The 20,337-nt window shown below is 41.6% G+C and overlaps 1 protein-coding gene across 4 annotated transcripts in view; it reads right to left on the bottom strand.

Annotated features, from left to right (window-relative positions):
* Positions 1–406: 406 nt before the first annotated feature.
* Positions 407–20,337, bottom strand: part of sema6a (sema domain, transmembrane domain (TM), and cytoplasmic domain, (semaphorin) 6A) — a 102,469-nt gene continuing 82,538 nt past the window's right edge. For 2 of the 4 annotated variants that reach the window (XM_005919089.3, XM_042219527.1), the window contains exons 16-20: positions 20,098–20,156; positions 19,158–19,178; positions 18,925–18,945; positions 15,524–15,703; positions 407–4,218 (exon numbers count right to left, since the gene is read on the bottom strand). In XM_005919089.3, the coding sequence (XP_005919151.1) occupies positions 3,056–4,218; positions 15,524–15,703; positions 18,925–18,945; positions 19,158–19,178; positions 20,098–20,156 (1,444 nt within the window). In that variant the 3' untranslated portion in view covers positions 407–3,055. The remainder of the gene's footprint in view (positions 4,219–15,523; positions 15,704–18,924; positions 18,946–19,157; positions 19,179–20,097; positions 20,157–20,337) is intronic. The other 2 variants (XM_005919090.3, XM_005919091.3) reach the window with 2 other exon arrangements.

The following is a 20,337-nucleotide window of genomic DNA, read 5'->3' as shown; positions in this document are numbered from 1 at the left end:
GTTTGAGAAGTTGAGAAGAGAGTAGATTTGCATCTAACAGCAGTGTATTATAACAAGGGTGAAAGACAAAAAGGCACACACCAAAGAACCTCACTGTCCACAGCAGCCTTCAGCCTTTAAAACGCTCAACTTTTCTCTAATATCAAAACACTTGATGTTGCTGAATCATAAATGCACCCACAGCCAAAAGCACTTGTCTACACAGGATGTGGACATTTAACCTTCAAACCTAGACAGGTTCTCTTGTTCACATTCAGTGTGGACATGACAATTCATCCAGGTGGGAGACAACGCAACTGAGCATTTCAAAACCAGAAATACTCAGCTGAGGATAAGCCTTACTCCAGGCGTGGGAATGTTGCTGGTTCATGCACTCAGTGCACCGGAGGGTGTAAGTAAGGTGTTCAGACACTAATTTAAAGCAAAGTAGTTTTATGAAAGTCTGGAGTGAACACACGTCTATGCGTATCTGAACTTTGAAGGTCCTCGCTTCAAGTTAATCGATGCTATAACTGTTGCAGCTTTATCCCGGACCATGTTTTAGATGGGACGCGTTCCTCTCGGTTCATATTTTGAACTAATCCATTGCCCATGACCTCGTCACGAGCAACCATTCCCTTCGAGCATCTATGTACACATTAGTCAGGTCCCAGATCCTGCATGTCAGTCTTATTCGAGCTGTGGACTGAGACACTCTTGGCTTTCCTCCAGAAAGAATATTGATATCGAGAAAACTTTAACCTATCTACACATACAACACTAAGGGAGTGCTCCAATGACTTAAGTGTTTCAGTGTGGGGTGATCCATAAAAACCCTCAAGTAAAAAGGAAGTGAAATCATCTGATTAGTTAAACTCTCAGCCATTCATAAGGCTTTGATAATGAGAGTTAGTGAGGCAAAATAAAATAAAAAAATCTCTAAACTTCCCAAACTGTGTTCGCTTACAAAAAGGGGGTTAAATAATGTACAGTTTTTAATAGTGTTGTTTCAAAATGTCATCTTTTTTTTTCTTTTCCACAGGAACCAGCCTGTTTATGCAACCGTCTAACAAGTGAATGTTTCAATGCGCGCAAGAAGCCTCGACTTGTGTTAGTACGCTGGGTGTTCACGTGTATCTCGTACTGTACGCTTGCTATGGTGCTATCGCAGTGCACCAAGGGAAGATACACCTACGTTGGCCTCCTTAAGCAACAAATGTTAATTGTTCCGTTAACCAATTAACCATCACTCCAAACGAACACCAAAAACAAGTAAAAACAAATACCAGGACTTTGTATAAAACAGGAAATGAAAAACACTCACAAAGTCTTTATCGACACTGCCAGCACAACATAAAGGGTCGTTTTAAGCGCATTAATGGCACAATCAGAAATGAATCACAAAGATGAGTGTGTGTGTGTATGTGTGCATGTGTTTATGTGTGTGTGCCAGAGAGAGAGAGAGAGAGCGAGAGTGTGTGAATGAAGAAAGGAATTGCTCCTTCCTCTCTTCCCTCTGGTCTGTAAGTGTGTTTTGTCTAGGGACCAGAATTACAACAATAACACCTACATTCTTTAATTGCATTTTTATCAAACAAGGGAAATATCATGACATAAGAAAAAAAAACAGAAAATAAAAAAATACAACAAGGAGACAGAGTTAACAGCTATTAAAGAAAACATTGTCACTACTTCAGGGTGTAAGGCACAAATTTACATGTGGAAAAAGAAGCAGGCAAGACAGATGTTCCTATAATTTCCTTTTTTTCGCCCGCTCTTCCGCGTGACGCCGCTAGAAAAGACGATACGTTCCAAGATGGAGGCACCGCTCGTTTGCTTGCAGCCTCACTTACAGCTTCCTTTTGTATGCAGATCCCCCCGTGCGGTTGCTGCAGCTGCTTCTCTTATATTTGCAACATGCAACAGTGAGCTGTGATGGCACCAGTAAGCCAGCAACCAATCAGGACAAATGTTTGGGACTCACACAAAACCACAGTGCTGATTGCAGGAGTGAAAGGGTGAGGTTCAGGATTTCTTTCTTTCTTTCTTTTCTTTTTTTTAAATGATTGGTCTAAAACAAAGGAGATTCTGGTCCGTAAAAGTAAAAGTCCTGGTCTGGCACAGTTTAAATAAATATCTCCTCGTCGTCAAAGAGGTCACGTATATTCTCAAGCTGCAGGTCCCACTGAGCACACAGTAAGACCTAGTTGAACTTTAGTCATTAAGAAAGTTCTACTGGCTCCAGTTTAATGACTTTAAATATTTTCTTCCTCACTCTTGATTAATTAATATTAAAAGATCTCTTCTTTGTCCTCTTTCTCTCCAAGCCTAGAAAGTCAGTCTGTTTGTTTTTCAAAAGCACTTAATAAAAATAAATACAACAAGCTATTAGTATTAACAGTCATGTGTTATTCAGTCACCAGTACAGTAGAAGATTCTTCTGGCCCAGGCTTTCAGTCATGCCCAGGCAGGACTTGATTGCTGTAACACTGAGAGGCTTTTCACAGTTTCCGCCAGAACTCAGGCAGCTGTCTGTCCTTTCAGTCCAAACTCGTTCTCTCTGAGTGCTTGTTTGCTCAGATCCTCCTGTCCTCAAGGTATTGTACAACAATTATTCTCCAACCCCCTTGTGACGTCTTCGTATGTGCTTTTACCAGCATGACGAAGTATCAAATCAAGTCTCAGTAAACAAAGACACCACAAACAAGAGAGCCACTGTCTTGAATGCTACAGGGTGCCAATGGATGAAATATTCAGGACAAGCATCATCTTCTTTTTCAGTAGCACATGTTCCCATGTGTGTTTACAGAGGAGCTGTGTGCCAGCCAGAGCATGAGCTCGATGACTGCCACAACCGACAACAACCATGGTATAATATTTACATATTTATATAAAAAGAAAGTGTTTTCTTTAAGAAAAAAAACTGTGTTGCATTTCCACTGTACTGTACACCAAAAAACAAACAAAAACACAAAAAGGAGATGCAAGTTGTACAGTATTCCCTGTTTTTTCTCTCTGCCAGAAAACGCCTTTCACTACTGTCTGTTCACATTGGACCGACAGGCTAACAACCCAACTATGTGCCAGAGTCACTGGACTTGACTTTTGTGGAGAGCGAGACTACAGAGGGTTTGGGGGGGACATCAGGCTTGAGATATTTGACGCCCGTTCGAGGCAGTGATCCGTAGGAGCTCATTCCAGGCTGCCTTGACAGAGATATGCCCTGTGCTGTCATTTGTATGGAGTCCACCCTCTGAGGTGCAGGTGGTGGAGTCTCAACACGGTTGAAGCTGTGATGTCTCGCCAAATGGGAGGAGTTAGAGGAGTTGGTGTTGTGTTTCTTGAGGGCGGAGGATCCACAAGCACCAGATGCTGATCCTTTCCGAAGCCCGTAGACTGACGAGTGGACCTCCAGGCGTTTGCCCATCTGTGGGACAGCAGGTGGGATGGTGAGAGAGGCCTCCCGCTGTGGCACACGAGGTGGCAGCACCGCATCTGGATCAGCCATGTTGAGGTTGTGGCACGGGCTCTTGCTTGTCTTGTACTCCAGGGTAGCCCCCTGGTCGTCCAGTACACCGTGGCCCATGCTCATATCACTGTGATGGGGCTGCTCCACATACTCATGTTGGTAGGACTGCTGGTGCTGTTGCAGATGAGGCTGAAGCTGGTGCTGATGCTGCTGCAAAGGTAGGACTACAACGCTAGGGATGTGCCCCGGTGAGGCCCTCAGTGGCAGGTCGGTAGAGATAACAGGCGACCCCATTGGTGGCATGTCCTTGGTGCACGCGTTGATGAGGTTCTGGTTTCTCTCCCACTCACGGCTTCCCCGGCTGGGCTTACGACGCGGCTGCATGGGGGTGGATTCAGGCGTTGGCAGAGCCGCAAGGTCCAGGTGGTGTTGGTCTGCTTTTATGAGCATCTTCCCATTTGGCGTCAGTCTTCCATTGTGCATCAAAGGTGTGAGAATTGCCTCGGGGCGACCTTCTTTGGCCTGCGTCTCAAACAGACCCGTCAGCTTGGTTACGCTGTTCATGGATCCCCGGCGGGAGTGGAGGTGGTGGGTGTCCTTTTCTTTACGGCCCGTCAGGTCCATGTCTCGACGACGATGGTCACAGACGCAGTAGACAATGATGCCAGAAAAGATGGCGCCCATGGCAAATGCTAGGATAACGGCGATGGCCAAGAGGGTTACAGGAACCAGCTGGTCACGACCCTTCTGGTAGCTCTCACGGATCACGCCTGCAGAGAGACACAGAGATGACATTCAGACAGGCAGACTAAAAAAGAGATGCTTTGAAGCCAATTGTTTCAAAGAAAATAAAAGAGATGCTGAAAAAGATTCTTCTTAAAAGATGAAGCAAAACATAAAAAACAGTTACAATAATTAAGATATCTTCTGGGCAAAAAGATTAACGGTTTAAATAATTTCACGAAAAACATGCAAATGCAGAAGGATTTATTCCATCATAGGAAACATCTATTCAAAATTGTAGCTTCAAGTATCAAGATTCAGTGTTTCCCCCAAAATCCAATCTCAGAGTGAAAATGTGTTTTGGAGGGGTGATTATGATTCACATTTTAAATCCCAGATAAAACCTTCTGCTGAAATGAAAAAAAGATATGAGCTCCGATAAAGGAACCTGAAATACCCGAGCCCTTTCTTCTCATAGATGCAAATGGAAGACTTTTCATAAAGCTTGGATCCAATCTCATGAATCACAGCGAATACATTAAAAAGCCTCTGATTAGGCGCTAAATCCAATGAGCTGTGTCATCAGTGTCTTATGAAAGCGCCACTTTCAAAGACTGGCAAAGACACACTGTGATAACGCCAAATAAAAGATAATTCAATAAAGGATGCTATGGAGCATTTTAGCGGTGGGTGAGCGGGAGCGGCAGGTTGTATTTAATAAAACAGGGTCAACAACAGACTGCACGCACGCACACACGAGCGTGGACACATGCACCTCCCACACATGCATGCTCAAAGATGATAGCCTGCAGCCTGTGGATGAACGCAGACATCTAATGCAGCACACTATTCTTTGGGTTAAACACACCGGTCCACAGCCGAGAGATTTATAATGCCTTCACACATGACCTATGGCCCGTACAGGTCAGTTACCACAGATAGAGGATTAGGCAGGTGGGCTCTATCGTGTAAAGGGGCTACAGCAGGGGCATCGCTCGTCTCCGCAACGTGACTCAGTTTCACATGTGTAAGGCATGTATAGATTCCTCAACACTGAGGAATCTTTACCCCAAAATGCTGGAAAAAAAATCCAAAACAAGCTGGAATGTATGTGAAGTAATTTAAGATGATATCTGTGAGTCTTTCCTGTACAGAGGAGGTTTGTTTACAATGAATCGGTGTTCTAAAATAAGCAGTAGGTGGGTGATATGATTTGTACAACAGCTTTTACAAATCAGACATTTTCATTTAGTACTAATCCAGCTACAGGTGGAAAAATTGGATGAAAATGTGTTTTTTGTTCCTTTTGTTTCACTTCTTTGAGATTGCTCTTACTGAAGTGCATTAATAAAATATTTCTGCTGCCAACTTCAGACTCTGTCTTGTTAATCTTTTTTTTTCTGATATTTTGAAATTCAGTTTTTGCTGACTGCCTCAGGTATTATTGCAGATAATGAAATATACAGTGGCTGCATGAATATAAACATTTGCTCACAGGCAAGCTGAACAACAGTTGTCAACAAGCAACAAGTAATTTCGTCCTTTTACAGTTTGCCGTCTTCACGCGTCACTTTCTTCGTCTTCCTTGCAAATTTTTCAATTTGCCCTGTAATTTTTCAAAAGCAGTTTCCACAGAACAAACATTAGTTCCAATAATTCTCCGAAATCCTGAAGGAGCTGGTTAATCATGTTTGGCTTTTCAGCTCAGCGGTGTCACTGAGGATGTACTTGGAGAGTATCTTCTTTCTGCATTTCCTCAGTGAGACATAACACAGACACAGAGAAAGCATGGTAATCTTTTCTCATGGATCTGAAATCCACACTGTCTTAAACTAACATCCATAATCTCACTCGCTGCAGTCATACTTCATTAGCCCAACAACATGAGTTAAAGCCCCTTTTTCCTAGCCGGAGTTAAGCACTCTTTAGTCTCTGTCTGGACTTTGAAGCTCAACCTGGATAAGAAAGGACACTTACATTTACCCAGATCATTCCTCATTTATTGTAAAAACAAAACTTCACTTTTCTCCTTAATAGAGTGCTGACAACATGCAGCACAGCCATAACTCACTAAAAGTTAAACAAAAGGTTTAAAAAAAAGCATCTTTCCCGGCCAAAACCTTTCCTTATCGAGGACACGCTCAGCCGTGTGGATAGTGTGAGAAGTGATGAGCGTTATCTGCAGCGCAGCATCCACGTTTGACGAGTGTTACGCTGCGAACTTGCGTGATCAAATGGCCGGCCTGTCTGATGAAACATCTGCTTCCCATCTCATCCTGTAACATCTGAGAACGAGAGAGATACTTTTCTGCGCTGCTATCTTTAACTTTGACTTTCCACTGTCCTCACTTAGATCTTTCATTCACACTTTCTGCCACTTCTCTCCTTTGCAGAAACAATGAATCACTTTTTTGACTTTCTTTTTCTTTCACACCGTTCAGCCTCCATATGGTAAGTGTTCAATTCAGTGGAGACCGGGAAGGCTGTAATTACAACCTTGTGATCTTTCTAAGTTATCACCCTTTAGCAGAAACAACAGCGGCGGTGGGGGCTGGCTGCTCTTTGAGAGCTGCTGGGTTAAATATTTCAGCGCACACGGAAGGGATGTAAAAGGAATTCAGTTTCACTTGAGATCAGGAGACCTGGAAATCTCCAAAGGACAGTTATGTAGGAAAATAAAAGTGCAAGCATAAACAAATACATTGGCAAATCTCTCGTTTTTCAATAATCCTTGTTAAAAGTAAATACTTTCATATGTCTCTGTCTGTGGAGCTGACATTGAAGCTGAAAAGAGGAAATCAAAACTGTTATGAATTTTCATGACAGTGAATTTATTACTGCTAAAGGCTAACTTTGATTGAGCGTTTGGACTTCATATTGAATAACAAAGCCGGAGGGCGGCAGAGCCAAGTGGTTGTCCATTCTGGTGAAGGAGGTGAACTGTGGAGCTGGATCTTTGACTTCTCTTGTGGGTGTGTGAGCTAAAGTTAAAACCCTATTTAACCTGCCCTGTAAGGCTCCTTTTTTTTTTCTTTTGAAGCTTTTATTCTTTTTCTCCTCTCCTTCCTCCATCACTCACTTCTCCTGCACACGCAGACATTTCCAGAAGGTACTTAGCCCAAGGCCTCGGGTAAAACACAAAGAAAAAAAAAAAAGCTAAACTTTGAAGACTTCCATCTTTCAAGTGAGGAATTGTTTCTCATCTTAACATCAAAGAGGATGAAAGTTGCCACAGAGGACACCAAGGCCGTCTCAGTTGAATCACGGGACCTCAGGGTTTTGAATCAAGATGGCTATGCCGCTCATTTCTGATCATTTGCGATCTTTGTAAACTTTCTAAAACTTCCACTACTTGACCTTGAAAAGTATCAAAGTGTTGCTAAAACTCACAGATTTTCCGCTTTAGTCTCATCTTGTTGAGGTTCTGACTATACAGTGACTTATAATCTTCTGGTTTCGCTCTTGCCTCACCCCCAGAATGCATCATAAGGCATCCTGCAGTTCAACACTTCTCTCAGCGGATGAATTGATTTGAATTTCACACCGCCTCGAGCCTCAACATTCAGATATTAAACACATATCTCAGATACTCAGATATGTCTGACTGTCAAAACAGGCCGGGTCGGCAACACTTACTTATAAATCAGAAACATTGTAATCTATTGTGACTGGAACTTGTGAATGCTCTATCTGTCTGACACACACAGATGCTCTTCCACTCTTTTAATCTTTTGAGACGCACCAACTGACTTAAGCCCACAGAGCTTGTCTTTGTGTTGTTGCAAAGAAAACTTCAAAGGTAGTTAAAAATCACAGAGGGGTTACAGAGAGGGCACTAACCTCTGACTGCGAGCGACTGCATAAAGACATTGTCTGCAAAATGATAAAAATCTTAATTGGACTTAACTGCTACTTACTATGCTTCACTCGCTGAAAGATGAAACAGTGGACCTTACCGACTACAGACAGAAGGAAGGATGAAAAAGCAGATAATGTTAAGTGGTGTGCATTTATTTACTCTGACGCGGGAGCTCGAAAAACGCCCTATTTTTTCATTAGGAACCAGTTTGTTGTCATCTTTTAAAAAGGACACTGGTATTTGGATGGTGACAACAATTCATTAACTTCTATTTAAATTCCCTGTTAGCAAATTATCCCATTAAGTCTTGTGTATGTTTGGGTTAAGAGCCACTTGCATTAATGGTGTTATTCAATATTAAAGCATTCATCAGACAATCCTGAGTCGGAGCAATGCATACTGATGAGCGAGTTAAGATATAATTAAACCCCTAATTATGTTATTCAGCACCTGAGGTATTAACATTGATGTACTAACCTATCCAACTCCCTGCATACAAACTGTAATATTTAATAGTCACAAGATATCAGCATAAATTAAACATCCCATTTTTCATCAGCTATTTGATGCCTTGACTTGACAGCGCTCCCGTTCGGATTACTGGGTGATAGATTTTTACATGCTGATATACTGAACGCAAAAAGGTCCCTCACATTAGAGTGCAACTGTTAAAACAGCTTGTCACTATTTAAACAGTGTAGACTTTTAAATTATGTGTGCATTCGTGTCTATAATCTTGAGTTCTTTCAATTAATATTCAATCTCGATGAGTCACCGTAATACAGCCGGTGACCCACCGAAGTGTATTTCACCATGTGGGCTGCAGAAAATGACTTCTGTGTATCACTGGAGTGCTATGTGTGTGCTAATACGCATTGCATTTCATTGAATCCATAAAGGCAGCCATTGGTAATTGTTTAGAAATGTTTTAGTGCTCAACAAGAGAACAAAGCCTCGGCTTGTATCTACTTGATGAGGGCTCACTCATGGACAACGTGAACATAACTGTTTAAATCCAGTTCAAAGTATAATAATGACAGCTGAATGTGGGTTAGACAAGCTTCAAGAGCACAAAGGGATGAGCCGCAGTGATATGAGATTCAGTCTCACATGGGCGAGAGACAAAGCAAAGCTCTTGTACGAACCGTCAACGGTTAGGGGGACTTATTAAAAAGCGTAACCAAAACATAAAAGTGGAAAAGTAAGCAGCGAATGTGTGTTTTAAACAAAAGCAGTTTGAGAGAACAATAAGCTAATCAGTGGAGGAAATTATGGCTTATGGCTTGACGTCAGTCCGGGAAGTGCGTAATGCTGGGAACGCATCTAGTTCGCTGTTTCTATTATGATTCACAATGAGCTGCGAATAATTCATCTGCTTCACAAAGATCCAGCCCAATCTTTGACCAGTAAGAAACACTGAACCGAAATCCACTACTTAATTGCGAAGGTGTTGGAATGACAGGAACATGGGTTGTGGGAACATTTAATTAAAATTTTTTTAGTCTTTGCCACACACAGAGACATTCAGCCTGCCCTAAAGGGCCACTCCATAAACTTTTAACTTAAATCCTATCATCCTACTTTACAGGATTAACCTTAATCCTATCATTCAACTGCAAGGACATATGAAACTACTAACATTAAATTTCCAAATCTGCTAAACCTCATAGGCTCCTTAAAAACTTCAGGAGCCAAGTGCATTATCTGACAGTGAGCAGAGTTTGTGGTAAACTAAGTCTAAGCCTCTGTTACCTCAAAACCTCTTGGCTCACCTACAAAAGAGGGCATTCTGAAACAAGAGCCATACCCATAATAATCACACAACCAAGGAAATAATCTTTTATCTTTTTTTGTTGCTCACAGGTTGCAAAAGAAACGCAGCTACATGGTAAAAGGCGATCATTACTGGTCACATTCGAGATTATGACTATGCCCTCTTCATCTATTTAACACTAGTTGTTTTTGAATGAATTGTAAAGCTAATATAAAGACAAATCAATGGTTAAAGCCATCCTTATGCATCATTAAAATTAATAAAATGCAGTGAAATACAGTAATGTTTGGAACAATTGTTTGACTGTAAACAAACGTGCTATTTTCTCTGCTGCATAATTGAACATTTTTCCTGGTGAAAGTAAAGTTAACATTTAAGATTGACAGGGCATCCCCAGTAACTACGGTGAGATGTTCAGTCAACTGCTTTCCAGCAACTGAGATGAAGTCAAATTCAAGACTTTCTGTCATAGAAAGAATTGTGCTGCAATCCTGTCTGAGCAGGGTCATACTCTCCTTCTATCATAGCAGCCTCACCTTGGCACACAGGTGTCAGAGAGCTGCCTGCAGCTGAAAATAACCCTTGCAGAGCAGCTGTCAGATGACAACAGCTATTAATGTGAAAACCTGACACTGAGGGAAAGCATACGCTAGAAAAGTACAGTTGTTGTTTTGTAACATTAAAAATAAAAAAATTAAAAAAAAATTTAATGCTGTACAAGAAACACATTAAATCCAAAAAGAAGTTTTCTTCGTCCTGTTTCCTCTTCTGAATCAGTGTGGTAAACCAATACTTAATGGTACTACACGACAGAGCAAAACATTTCTTCAGATAATTATGGCCTCTAATACTTGCATTTAGTCTCTTAACACTTTTTAATACTTAGTTAGTCTATAGTAAGAATTGCACTTGTTGCCTGGATTATGTGTAATACTCAGGCATTAAAGCTTGTGTAGAAATGTCTATATGCTATACTTTACACTCAAGTCGTAGTTTCTTGAAGGGATAACACTTAACTTCAAGCTCCACACATTAGTTAATTGGTAATAAGGAAATAATAATTGTCTTATTAAAATATGAAGAACATCATTAGGAAGTTAGACTACATAACATATTCATAAGTAAGCTTCTTTTGGCTGCCCCCTTATTTGTCTTATGGTTTACATACCATATGCATATGCAGCCATCCTCGGGATTTAGTTTCTACTGGTCTAAAATCTGGGATCTTTTATGTGTTACGTCAATGTGTTAACCAGTACACTATGGAGTCACAGGATTAATAGTTAATAAAAAAACAAAACAAACAAAATAAAAAAGACTTTTAAGAAACATGGATAAGATTTGTTATAAAAAAGCATTAAGCACTTTAAATCAAACTTGTACAGTTTGTTATTGTTAGAACGTTACTAATGTGTTTTTGTTACTAATATTAATACATGTTGTGTTATTAAAGTTGTTTTTATTTTCACTTAAAAAGTGGAAAATAAACCACCAAAACAAACACGTGGAGCTAAATGATAAGTTGACCCATTGAATATAAGGGAGCAACCAAAATAGTTTCTTCTATTATACATCCTTTTGCTACCACATCTGTGGTGGTTAGAGGTTATGTAAATTCATTAATTAAACTGTCTCCTGCTTCATGTTGGTGCTGACTTTTTAAAGGCTTCCTTGGGGTTCCTTAACATGACCCTAAAGCTTAACACAAGCCTTTACGTTAAAAAATGAACTGGACTATTGTGGCCATATTTTGTTGACCACAACTAAAATACTTATTTTGAAAACCTTTTATTGTTATTAATTGTAATTAATAAATCTATTCTGTTGATAATCTGGGTGTTTGATTGTTTGTTTGTTTTACAAAAATAATTATGCTGTAAAAAGCATTTGTAGGTTAATTTAACTGAATTCAGTTTTCTGTCTTGAAGTATGACAAGATATCAGTTTGGCTGAAATTCCCATACCCATGTTTGCAGGAATACTAATGTAATTATTATTTTAATAAAGACCTTCAACATGATTAATCACTACCAGACTCTTGTTGTGGCCCAGCTAGACTTTAACATGAAACCAGTGTTCAAGTCTAAATGCAACCTAACTGAATTAACCATAAAAATATGCAAACTAATGACTGAAAATTAAATATTCAGCAAAAGTGATATTAAACTGTAAAAAGTAATAAGTGCTTGCTGTTCATGTTTTGCTTCTCAAAAGCATCAGCACGTACTGTTCAGAACCTGAGTCACAGAAAATGCTACATTACTGCAGACAACATCCTGTATTTTTAGAGCAATTTGTTTCAGTTTCACCAGATGTTCAGTTTGATTCTTTTTTTCACATTCAGCTCTTTTAGCGTTAGCTAACTAAGCATAAAATATAGACTGAAAGGGATGGAGAGAAACAATATTGTTCACTTTGTTTAACTACAATATATTATTTCCTCTCTGATTCACCTGTCCTGCATCTTTTCTGTTCAGATCTTTCAGCTAGTTCATTCACCTGCTGTCTGTTTACCGCTTTGTTCAATGTTACATTATTGCCCTGTTCTGTCTAATAAATCTTTATCATGTGTACCTCAGTCCCTTCATTTCCCAAGTCTCCGTCCCCTCTTGTCTCGCTCCATCCCCCTTTCCTTCCACCTCTCCACTTTCCTTTTCCCTTGGATAGCTGCTGTAATGAACCCATAAATTGGAGCAACACAGCGGTGGCTACAGGTCGGGTTTAAAGGGGGAGGGGTGGATGTAAGTAGGGAATGAGGTGGGTAGATCTGAGCCTGCCAGAGAAAGGGAGACAGGTAGAAAAAAAAAAGGAGAGAGAGCAAAGTGGGGAGCAGAGCAAGGATTCATTCCTGCAGACGGGGGAAGAGATATGACTACAGTTGGAGAAGAGGCAGACTGCAAGGGGAGAAACTGAAGAGGAAGAGATACAGAGATGGTGGAGGAAGAGAGGGTGGGGGGACATTTGAGGAAGGTTTCTCCATAAATTGGTTCAGGAATTAATTTGCGCTAAGGTAAGGTATAGCCTTGGAACATGCCATCCCAGTCAGATGAGAGGTCCTGTGGAAGGGAGACTGATCACAATGGCAGCAGATGGTGGAAAAGGCAGAGCTGGTGGTGGTTTTGGGGTTTGGATGAGCGACGGGAGGACAGACGACGAGTGTATGGTGGAATGACAGAAGTAGAAGAAAATATAACAGATGATGCCCAGACACACAAACAGACCCTGAGCTCAAATGTACTGTGAAACACAAGCAGCCACCTGACTACTGTGATGGCCCCACTGGAATGGCAGATAGTGATGCTGTTGGGTGCTGAATATCATTCGCGTGCAAATACTCATCACTTTGCAGCATTTCTAATTACTCTGGTGGTGCTGGACTAATACATATTGGCAGCACTGTAATATTCATTAGCAGATAAGATTCCACAATGTCTCAACTGCAAATGAAAAAGTTAGGGACGTAATTGTAATTTGTTTTAAATCACAAATAAGCTCGCAAAAGACTTTGGATATGAGCTAATACATTTTCACTCAAGCATAAACTTGAGATTGATCGGTTAAATGTTTATCCCTGATTTCTTCTGCAAAATAGGCTGCGTGGATGTGTTGCTTTGCAATTAAAATGCCGATAAAATGACTTCTTTGCTTTCTTTTTCTAATATAGCTTATTCATTCATGTTTGGGTTTTCACTCTCATACATGCAGTTTGCTAAGTTTTCACAGTACAGTTGACACCTGAAGCCAATCATACTGAGGGAGACAGGAAGGAACAGGAGGAAGGATGGGTGGAGCGGGGATGGGTGGAGCGGGAAATGAGTACTCTTGATTGTGGTGCTCAATTTGCCATGCTGAAAGCATTAAGCTGTATGGAGGCAAAACTGTGCTTAATACCATCAAAGCAATCAACACAGGAAGAAAGGCAAATATATAAATAGCAAAAAAAGACGTAGTGTGAGATCAAGCCATGCAAAATATCAAGAACTGCTCACAAGAAACCACGCAAATCAGTAAAATAAGAAAGAAAATATCATCAGAGCCGACTTTCATAACGAAGGGAAAAGAAAAGACTGTAGAGCTAAAATTGAACAGATAAATAGTGACACAAGCTGCAAAAGTGTCTCATAAAAATGATAATAATAATAATAATAAAAATGACCATACAGAAAGAAAAAAACAACAACAGCAGGAAGCATTGTATTGAAATATGAAGTCGTCTTGCAGTTACCTGAGCACGGAGTTACCCACAAATCTCCCGAAATCAGAATGTTATTCTTGGAAAAAGCTATTACCGTAAGACAGCTTTGGCTCTCGTTACGTTTGATTCTCAGCATTTCTTGCCATTCCTCGTCGGGTTACACCTGCTCAGGCAAAGGCAACAAGGGGAGCGACAGCATGTTGTGATGCTGGTTGTAGGCATGCTGTCTGAAGTCTCTGCCACCATTGTGCTTGGATCTACCAAGTGGTGCTTAACTGCTTCCAGCTGACGTGCTTCAATCACTGCTGTGCCTCCTCACTTTATCCCATAGACAGGAGACATTTAAAATGTGCACTAGTGACTTTAGCTAGCCCCAGTTTATGGTTCTCTTGTGAAGACACTGCATTTGAGTCATACCGTCATGTATTTTTAAACTCTTTTGAAATGTATTTATTCAGCCCAGGTAAAATCAACCCGTCAATCTCACTTGTCAACACTTCAGCATCTTCAAAGTCTCTTCCAAGCCTGTGAATGAGAAAGTATTCTGTATGTTCTTTCTTAGGTTGAAACTGCATTTATGCCCTGGGTAACTGAAAGAGGCATGCATGTTTTTTTTAAACACTGACTTCAGTAAGGAGACATTTTAGACTCAGCTCGTTAGCTGATCTTTCTGTCTTTCTTTACATTTAGTATGTTTGTAGAGAGTATGCTACTGCATCTTTCAGGCCACAGTCAGAATGAAAATATTAATGTCATTTCAATTAATGTTTCGGGGTAATGCCTGTGTTAGCATGGACCGCACAAACTAGCAGAAACATGTTGCATGTTGCTGTAATGGCTTCTAAGCTTTGTCTGTGACAGTAAAGAGCAGGCTGGATTGGCAGCACCGCAGTGACCTTTTTTTCTTTTCATCTACAATGTGGGTTGTCCCTCTCGTCTCCTCCCCTTCCTCCCTTTTCACTCTGACTCATTTATCCAGTGAGCCGTCCTTGAGGCGGTACAGCATTAGGCAGGTTGTTAACACAGGAGAAAAGGGCGTTCAATGTCATGTCACCGTGTCGCAAAGCATGACAGAGCTGGGGACTGGGCCATCTTCCCGAGGAAATAAATACATCGCCATCTTCCTTTTCAGAGTGTAATGGTCTGGATATTACATCTCCTGTGGGGCATTACAATCCACGGACAATAAATCCATCCTACAGAGTGGTGTGTGCATGAAGGTTGGTGTGTACATAGCCTACATGCTACCTTATGACCACCGAATGTCTATGTGCATGTACCTACAAATGTAAATGTGTGCGCATATGTTTCAGTGGGGGGGTTTATGTGCACAGTGTGAAGCGATTTGTCCCCTAGAGAGAAAGCGATCCGCCATCTCTACACTTCGTCAGCTGGAAGCAGCTAGGCGGCCGTAAATCTCAATTACGCAAACCCTTCCCTTCCCCTTTATCCCTCCCTTCCCTCTCCCTTGCCACAGGTGACAATGGACCAAACTGACTGCTATTGTGACGTTCCAAGGCTTACCATTGGCTTCTGGCTGAGTCTGAGAGGGTACGGCCATGTAGGGGTCCTCCCCTTTGTCTGAACTCATGGGGGGGTCCTTCCGCTCCACCATGCGGCCCCGGCCCAGGGGGCCATCCGCGGCCTCAGGCAGGGCCGAGGTGGGAAGGGAGAGGGTGTGGTGGTGACGGTGGTGATGGTGGCCTGCCGGACACAACACAGGTTAACTGACTCCCGTGGCAGTCAGGGAACAGATTCAGTGCATGAAAGCACAGCAGGGGTGCTTACACACACACACACACACACTTGCTGGGCTGTGTAAGGCAACAAAGTGTGACCCTAGGCAACTCATTAGTGAATGTGTGTGTGTTTCTATTCGTCTGTCATTCTCAGAGTCTCTATATCTTTATCATTCTCCCACCTCCTGTTCTGACTGACACTGTTGGGCCCGTCACAGTTGAAAAGAGTACAATTGTATTTCTCTACAATCACCGTAGGGTGCCTGCCTTTGATATGAAGGACAAGAGACAAAATTTTTTTCCATCGCTCCTGTCAAGAAGTCTGCCTGTAACTTTTCTCCAGCTAAAGTGGTTCTAACTCTGCTCATGTTCATCCTGCTCCTTTTCTCAAGCTAACTTTAAATCTGGCTTTCCAATCATTTCTGCAGCAATGTTTAATTCATTTCGATGTGCACTGATGGCTTCTCCAACTCAAAATTGCAGTCTGTATTAAACAGCAGCCGAAAGAAAATTAATATTCATTCTGCAACCATTTTTAAAATCATTTTCAAGCCAAAATCCTAAATATTTTGCGGCTCTAGTTCCAGACCGTTAAGATTCACTGCTTTTAGTTACTGAATGTAATAGTGTGCAAAAGAAAAACATGCAATTTAATAATTAGGGTTTTTTCAGACAATACGTTAAGTAACTGCACAGAATGCAAATTATTTTCATCTTGTCTTCACTGCTTAGATAGGATATAATATCGTTATGACATAGTGTTTACATACTTCAATACACTTAACTGAAAAAGTGTGGCATGCATAAAAATGTCAAACTCTTTGGCAGGTGTTTTATCAGTTTCTGAAACAAACACATGTCTATCCTCTGCGCGGTGGAGAAGCTGCTGTTTTTGCATTGCTCTTAATTCTTTAATTATCTTTGAGTTTGTATTAAAACCAAACCATCTGCAGAAGAGAAGTTTGGCTTGGAAAGCTGCCATCTTTGGAAACCAATGTTGCGTATGTCCCCGTGCATCTGAGTCAACACAGAGGGCACGCTCAGAATAAAATGCAGCCTGAAAGTATCTGATAAACTGTTTACCTGGTACAGTTTTCCTACTGATCAGATGCTTCTTACACCCCTCGGAAACTCATTGAATCCCACCGTTTATTTTAACTGAGGTGATTTTTGTGGAGCACTTTTATTCTATTTGGGCTTTTAAACTGATTGTAAGCAGAATATCAGGCTCCATGTAAATGTACCCATTAACACTGAACAAAATACACCAGCTGTATCTCAGAGGAAATAAATGCAGTGCTACTGCAACACAGTACTCTTTCGTTTGTGGAGGATGGATCATACCCCCCTCTTCTGTGTCCAGCTTTGCATATAACTCATACAGTCTGTGCTTGCCTGTCTCTGTCAGTCTTAAGTTTTCTCATTTTGTTTCATAGGCAAAATCTGTACATAAGCTTTGCTGAAGAGTTTATTTTTGAACCATGCTAATCACATTACCATCCCACATGCTTACAGTTAAGCCACCCTACACAATTCTGAAGAAGCTATACATTGTGTTTAATGTAATGAGCCGCGTGTTTTTTGTTTTTTGATCATCCCTAGATGCAGAGTGACAACACTTTTATCAACAGCCTCTTGTGGAGCTCAGCCCCCAGTTACCATTTTGACACGCTATCTGCGTGAAGGAGGTGACAGCAATGTGCGTGTGTGTGTGCATGCGCATGTGTGTTCCTTTTCAATATGTGTTTAGGCGTGTGTTTGAAGGTGGGGAGGCATTTCAAAAGGCTAAGGTTGATGCTGCTGGTAGAGTACGCACAACAGGCACCTACACAACACCACCCAGAGCCTCCTCCTCTTCTGTGTGGCGTGGCAATCATTAAAATGATTTATTTAACTATTGGCCCAAGGCTGAGAGATTAGTGTGACAGGCCTATTTTATAATTCATTCCCCCACCGCCAGGGGAAGTGCAATTTAGGCAGATGACACACATAGAGAGAGCTCGGAGCCTCAGAGCTCCTCCACGGATCAGGGGAGAAAAAAAGGGGCCTAAACTGCCGACGGATGCACATCTCTCTCTCTACAGATTAAAAGAGAGGCAAGGAAGTCTAGTCTGGAGTAGGAGAGAGGAGAATAGAGAAAGGGCATTTATTTATCTTCAAATCCATATCAACCACTGACAGATAGATGGAAGGGCTGAGACTTTGTTTGGTGGGAGGGTGTTGTAAACTAGGTGTGTTTAAGTGTGTGCCTGAAAACACACAGCCCAGCCTGTGGGAGCATATTCAGCGCTACAGGGGTGTACACCAACACAGATGCTTTTTCCATGACCCTGGATTTCCAAAAGGAGGGAGATTCACAGTGGGGGTTAGCGAGAGAAAGTGCTGGGCTTTCTGGTACGGCTTCAAAATATCTATTCTTGTCATTCTGTATGGATCTGGCTGTTTTGATCTGGCAGCTGCGAGGTATGTGTGTGAGAGAGAAAGAGATTCACTAAAAACAAAACTAATGCCTCCTCCGATTAGATAAAAATAAGGTGGATGTGCGCGTAGGTGTGTGTGATATGGATAAAAGAGACTTTACTGCAGGCTAATCACATCTGTTTATCATTCCTTAAAGAGACTTCAGTGAGGAAAATGGTATCAATCGGCGGCAGTGAAGTGTAATCGTAATATTGTGTTGTGGGATTAAGAGAGTAAACATATCTGCTAGGAAAGGAAGCCAGCCGTAGAACAGTGTGCATGTATGTCTGTGCATGTTTACATTAGCCCTTTTGAATTAAGCATCTCAAACTGTGCAAAGAGTCTGTGCAGTTAGCGAGAACATATTTCCAGACTCGAAACAGGCCGGTTTTATTTCTCGCTCTCTCTCTCTGTCAGCACATATCCTGTTTAATGTGCATGCTGAAGTATTTCTTTACCACCGAGGCCTTTAACCACTAACAACTAGATCTATCCAATTAGCAAAGCAAAGGTCAGGGATAATCGATGCTGTTGCACATGGGGATAAGGCGATTGGGCACTGGGAACAAGGAGGGGGAAAAGAGAACTAATAGAATCACAATCAGCATTAAAGACCTTTAATTCTGATTTCTATCACTGCGACCTTTATTCTAAACACTGCGAGGAGCACAGGGAGAAATAATATGAGCAATGAAAGTGACCGAGTGTACTTTAATGTTTCATTACCTTCGTAACTGGAAGGGACGTCTATCAAAAAGAAGGAGTGAAATCAATTCAGTTAAAACCTTGAGTCATTAATAACCCTTCTTTATACGTGTGGGAGGAGTTTTCATTTCCTTGAGAGGGGATGATTGACTGACTAGACGAAAAGGTGTGGCTGAAGTTAAAGACTAAAAGGAGATGAAATGCAGCTCCTGTCTTTTATTCGATTGCCTGTGCAGGACATGTGGGGTACTTACCATTCAGGGCCACAAATGTATCTGGAAGAAAAAGAAAAGAAACGAGGGAGAAACCTGTTATTGCTTGCAGTAAAGGGAGCTTATGCTTTAACATGATCAAAAGCCATGACTTTTAAAGTAATTTAAAATCGACTGGCTGCTCGATATTCTCCCAGCCTTAATCAGTGGTGATCTATATAGCTTCTAAAGCTAATGAAAGTCCAACACTATGGGTTCCCTTGACTAAACATACTAATGAAACCAGAGGGAAAATGCATAGCCTTTATTTACTCTCAGTAAACAGTTGAAATTGAGATGAGATGAACCAAAATGAATGATTTAATATCAAATTGTTTTGATGTTTCTTTCGCAAACTGAGCTGCTCACTAGAATATCAACAAGGTTTCCCGTTGGAGAAACCAAGCTGTTATTTTGGACATGAAAAGATAAGAAATACTGTCTCTGTATATGCGCCATTCACTGTTGTAGAGTAAAAGAGGCCTTTTCGAGACTTTTTGGCCTGACTCGGTTGAGAGCCCCTTCTTGTTTTGTGTTTCAAAATGAACCCTGTGACTGCTCACAAGCAAAATCCCTTCCCTGTGTTTCTCTGAATGTTTGTGTTGTGTTTTCGAAGTGATTTGCAAGAAGGAACCTCAGTCTTTCGGCAATAGGACACAGCGCTCTATTGACCGGGGGGACCAAAAAGCAGCGGGAAAACAACAGAGGAGGCTGAGGGCCGAAAGGACAGATGGATGGAAGTGGGTGAAAGAGAGGATTGTGAGGGTGGAACAGGCGGATGGGAAAAAGGTAACGGCAGCAAAGAAGCACACGGAGAGCCGAGAGAAGAGGGAGATGGAGTTAACAAAGAAGAGAGGAATGGTGGTGGGGGTGGTTGTGTTGGTGGTGCTGGTGGGGGTACAGAGTGAAGGAGGAAAGATAAGAGTGAAGAGGGCCTGCTTACTTTGGCAGTCACCCAGGCCATCTGTGTTGCCATGCTCCACGTCCTGCTCAAAGGCTGATCTGCAGGGAACAGAGACATCATGGTCAGCAGTGGAAAACAGGCCAGGCCATGCAGGCTCGCCACACCTAACAAAGTAACAAAGCTATAGGAAAGCAACTACAAAAAACACCACCAATAGCAGCATATTCTATGCTAACACGCAGTGTGAGCTGCAGAAAGCCCTTTGCTGGATCAGAATCA

Source organism: Haplochromis burtoni, unplaced genomic scaffold, assembly GCF_018398535.1.
Source record: "Haplochromis burtoni strain Fernald_Lab_line unplaced genomic scaffold, NCSU_Asbu1 Contig_34, whole genome shotgun sequence".
NCBI classification, from domain to species: domain Eukaryota; kingdom Metazoa; phylum Chordata; class Actinopteri; order Cichliformes; family Cichlidae; genus Haplochromis; species Haplochromis burtoni.
The sequence above is the reverse complement of the archived record's forward strand: the minus strand, read 5'-3'. Positions and strand labels throughout refer to the sequence as shown.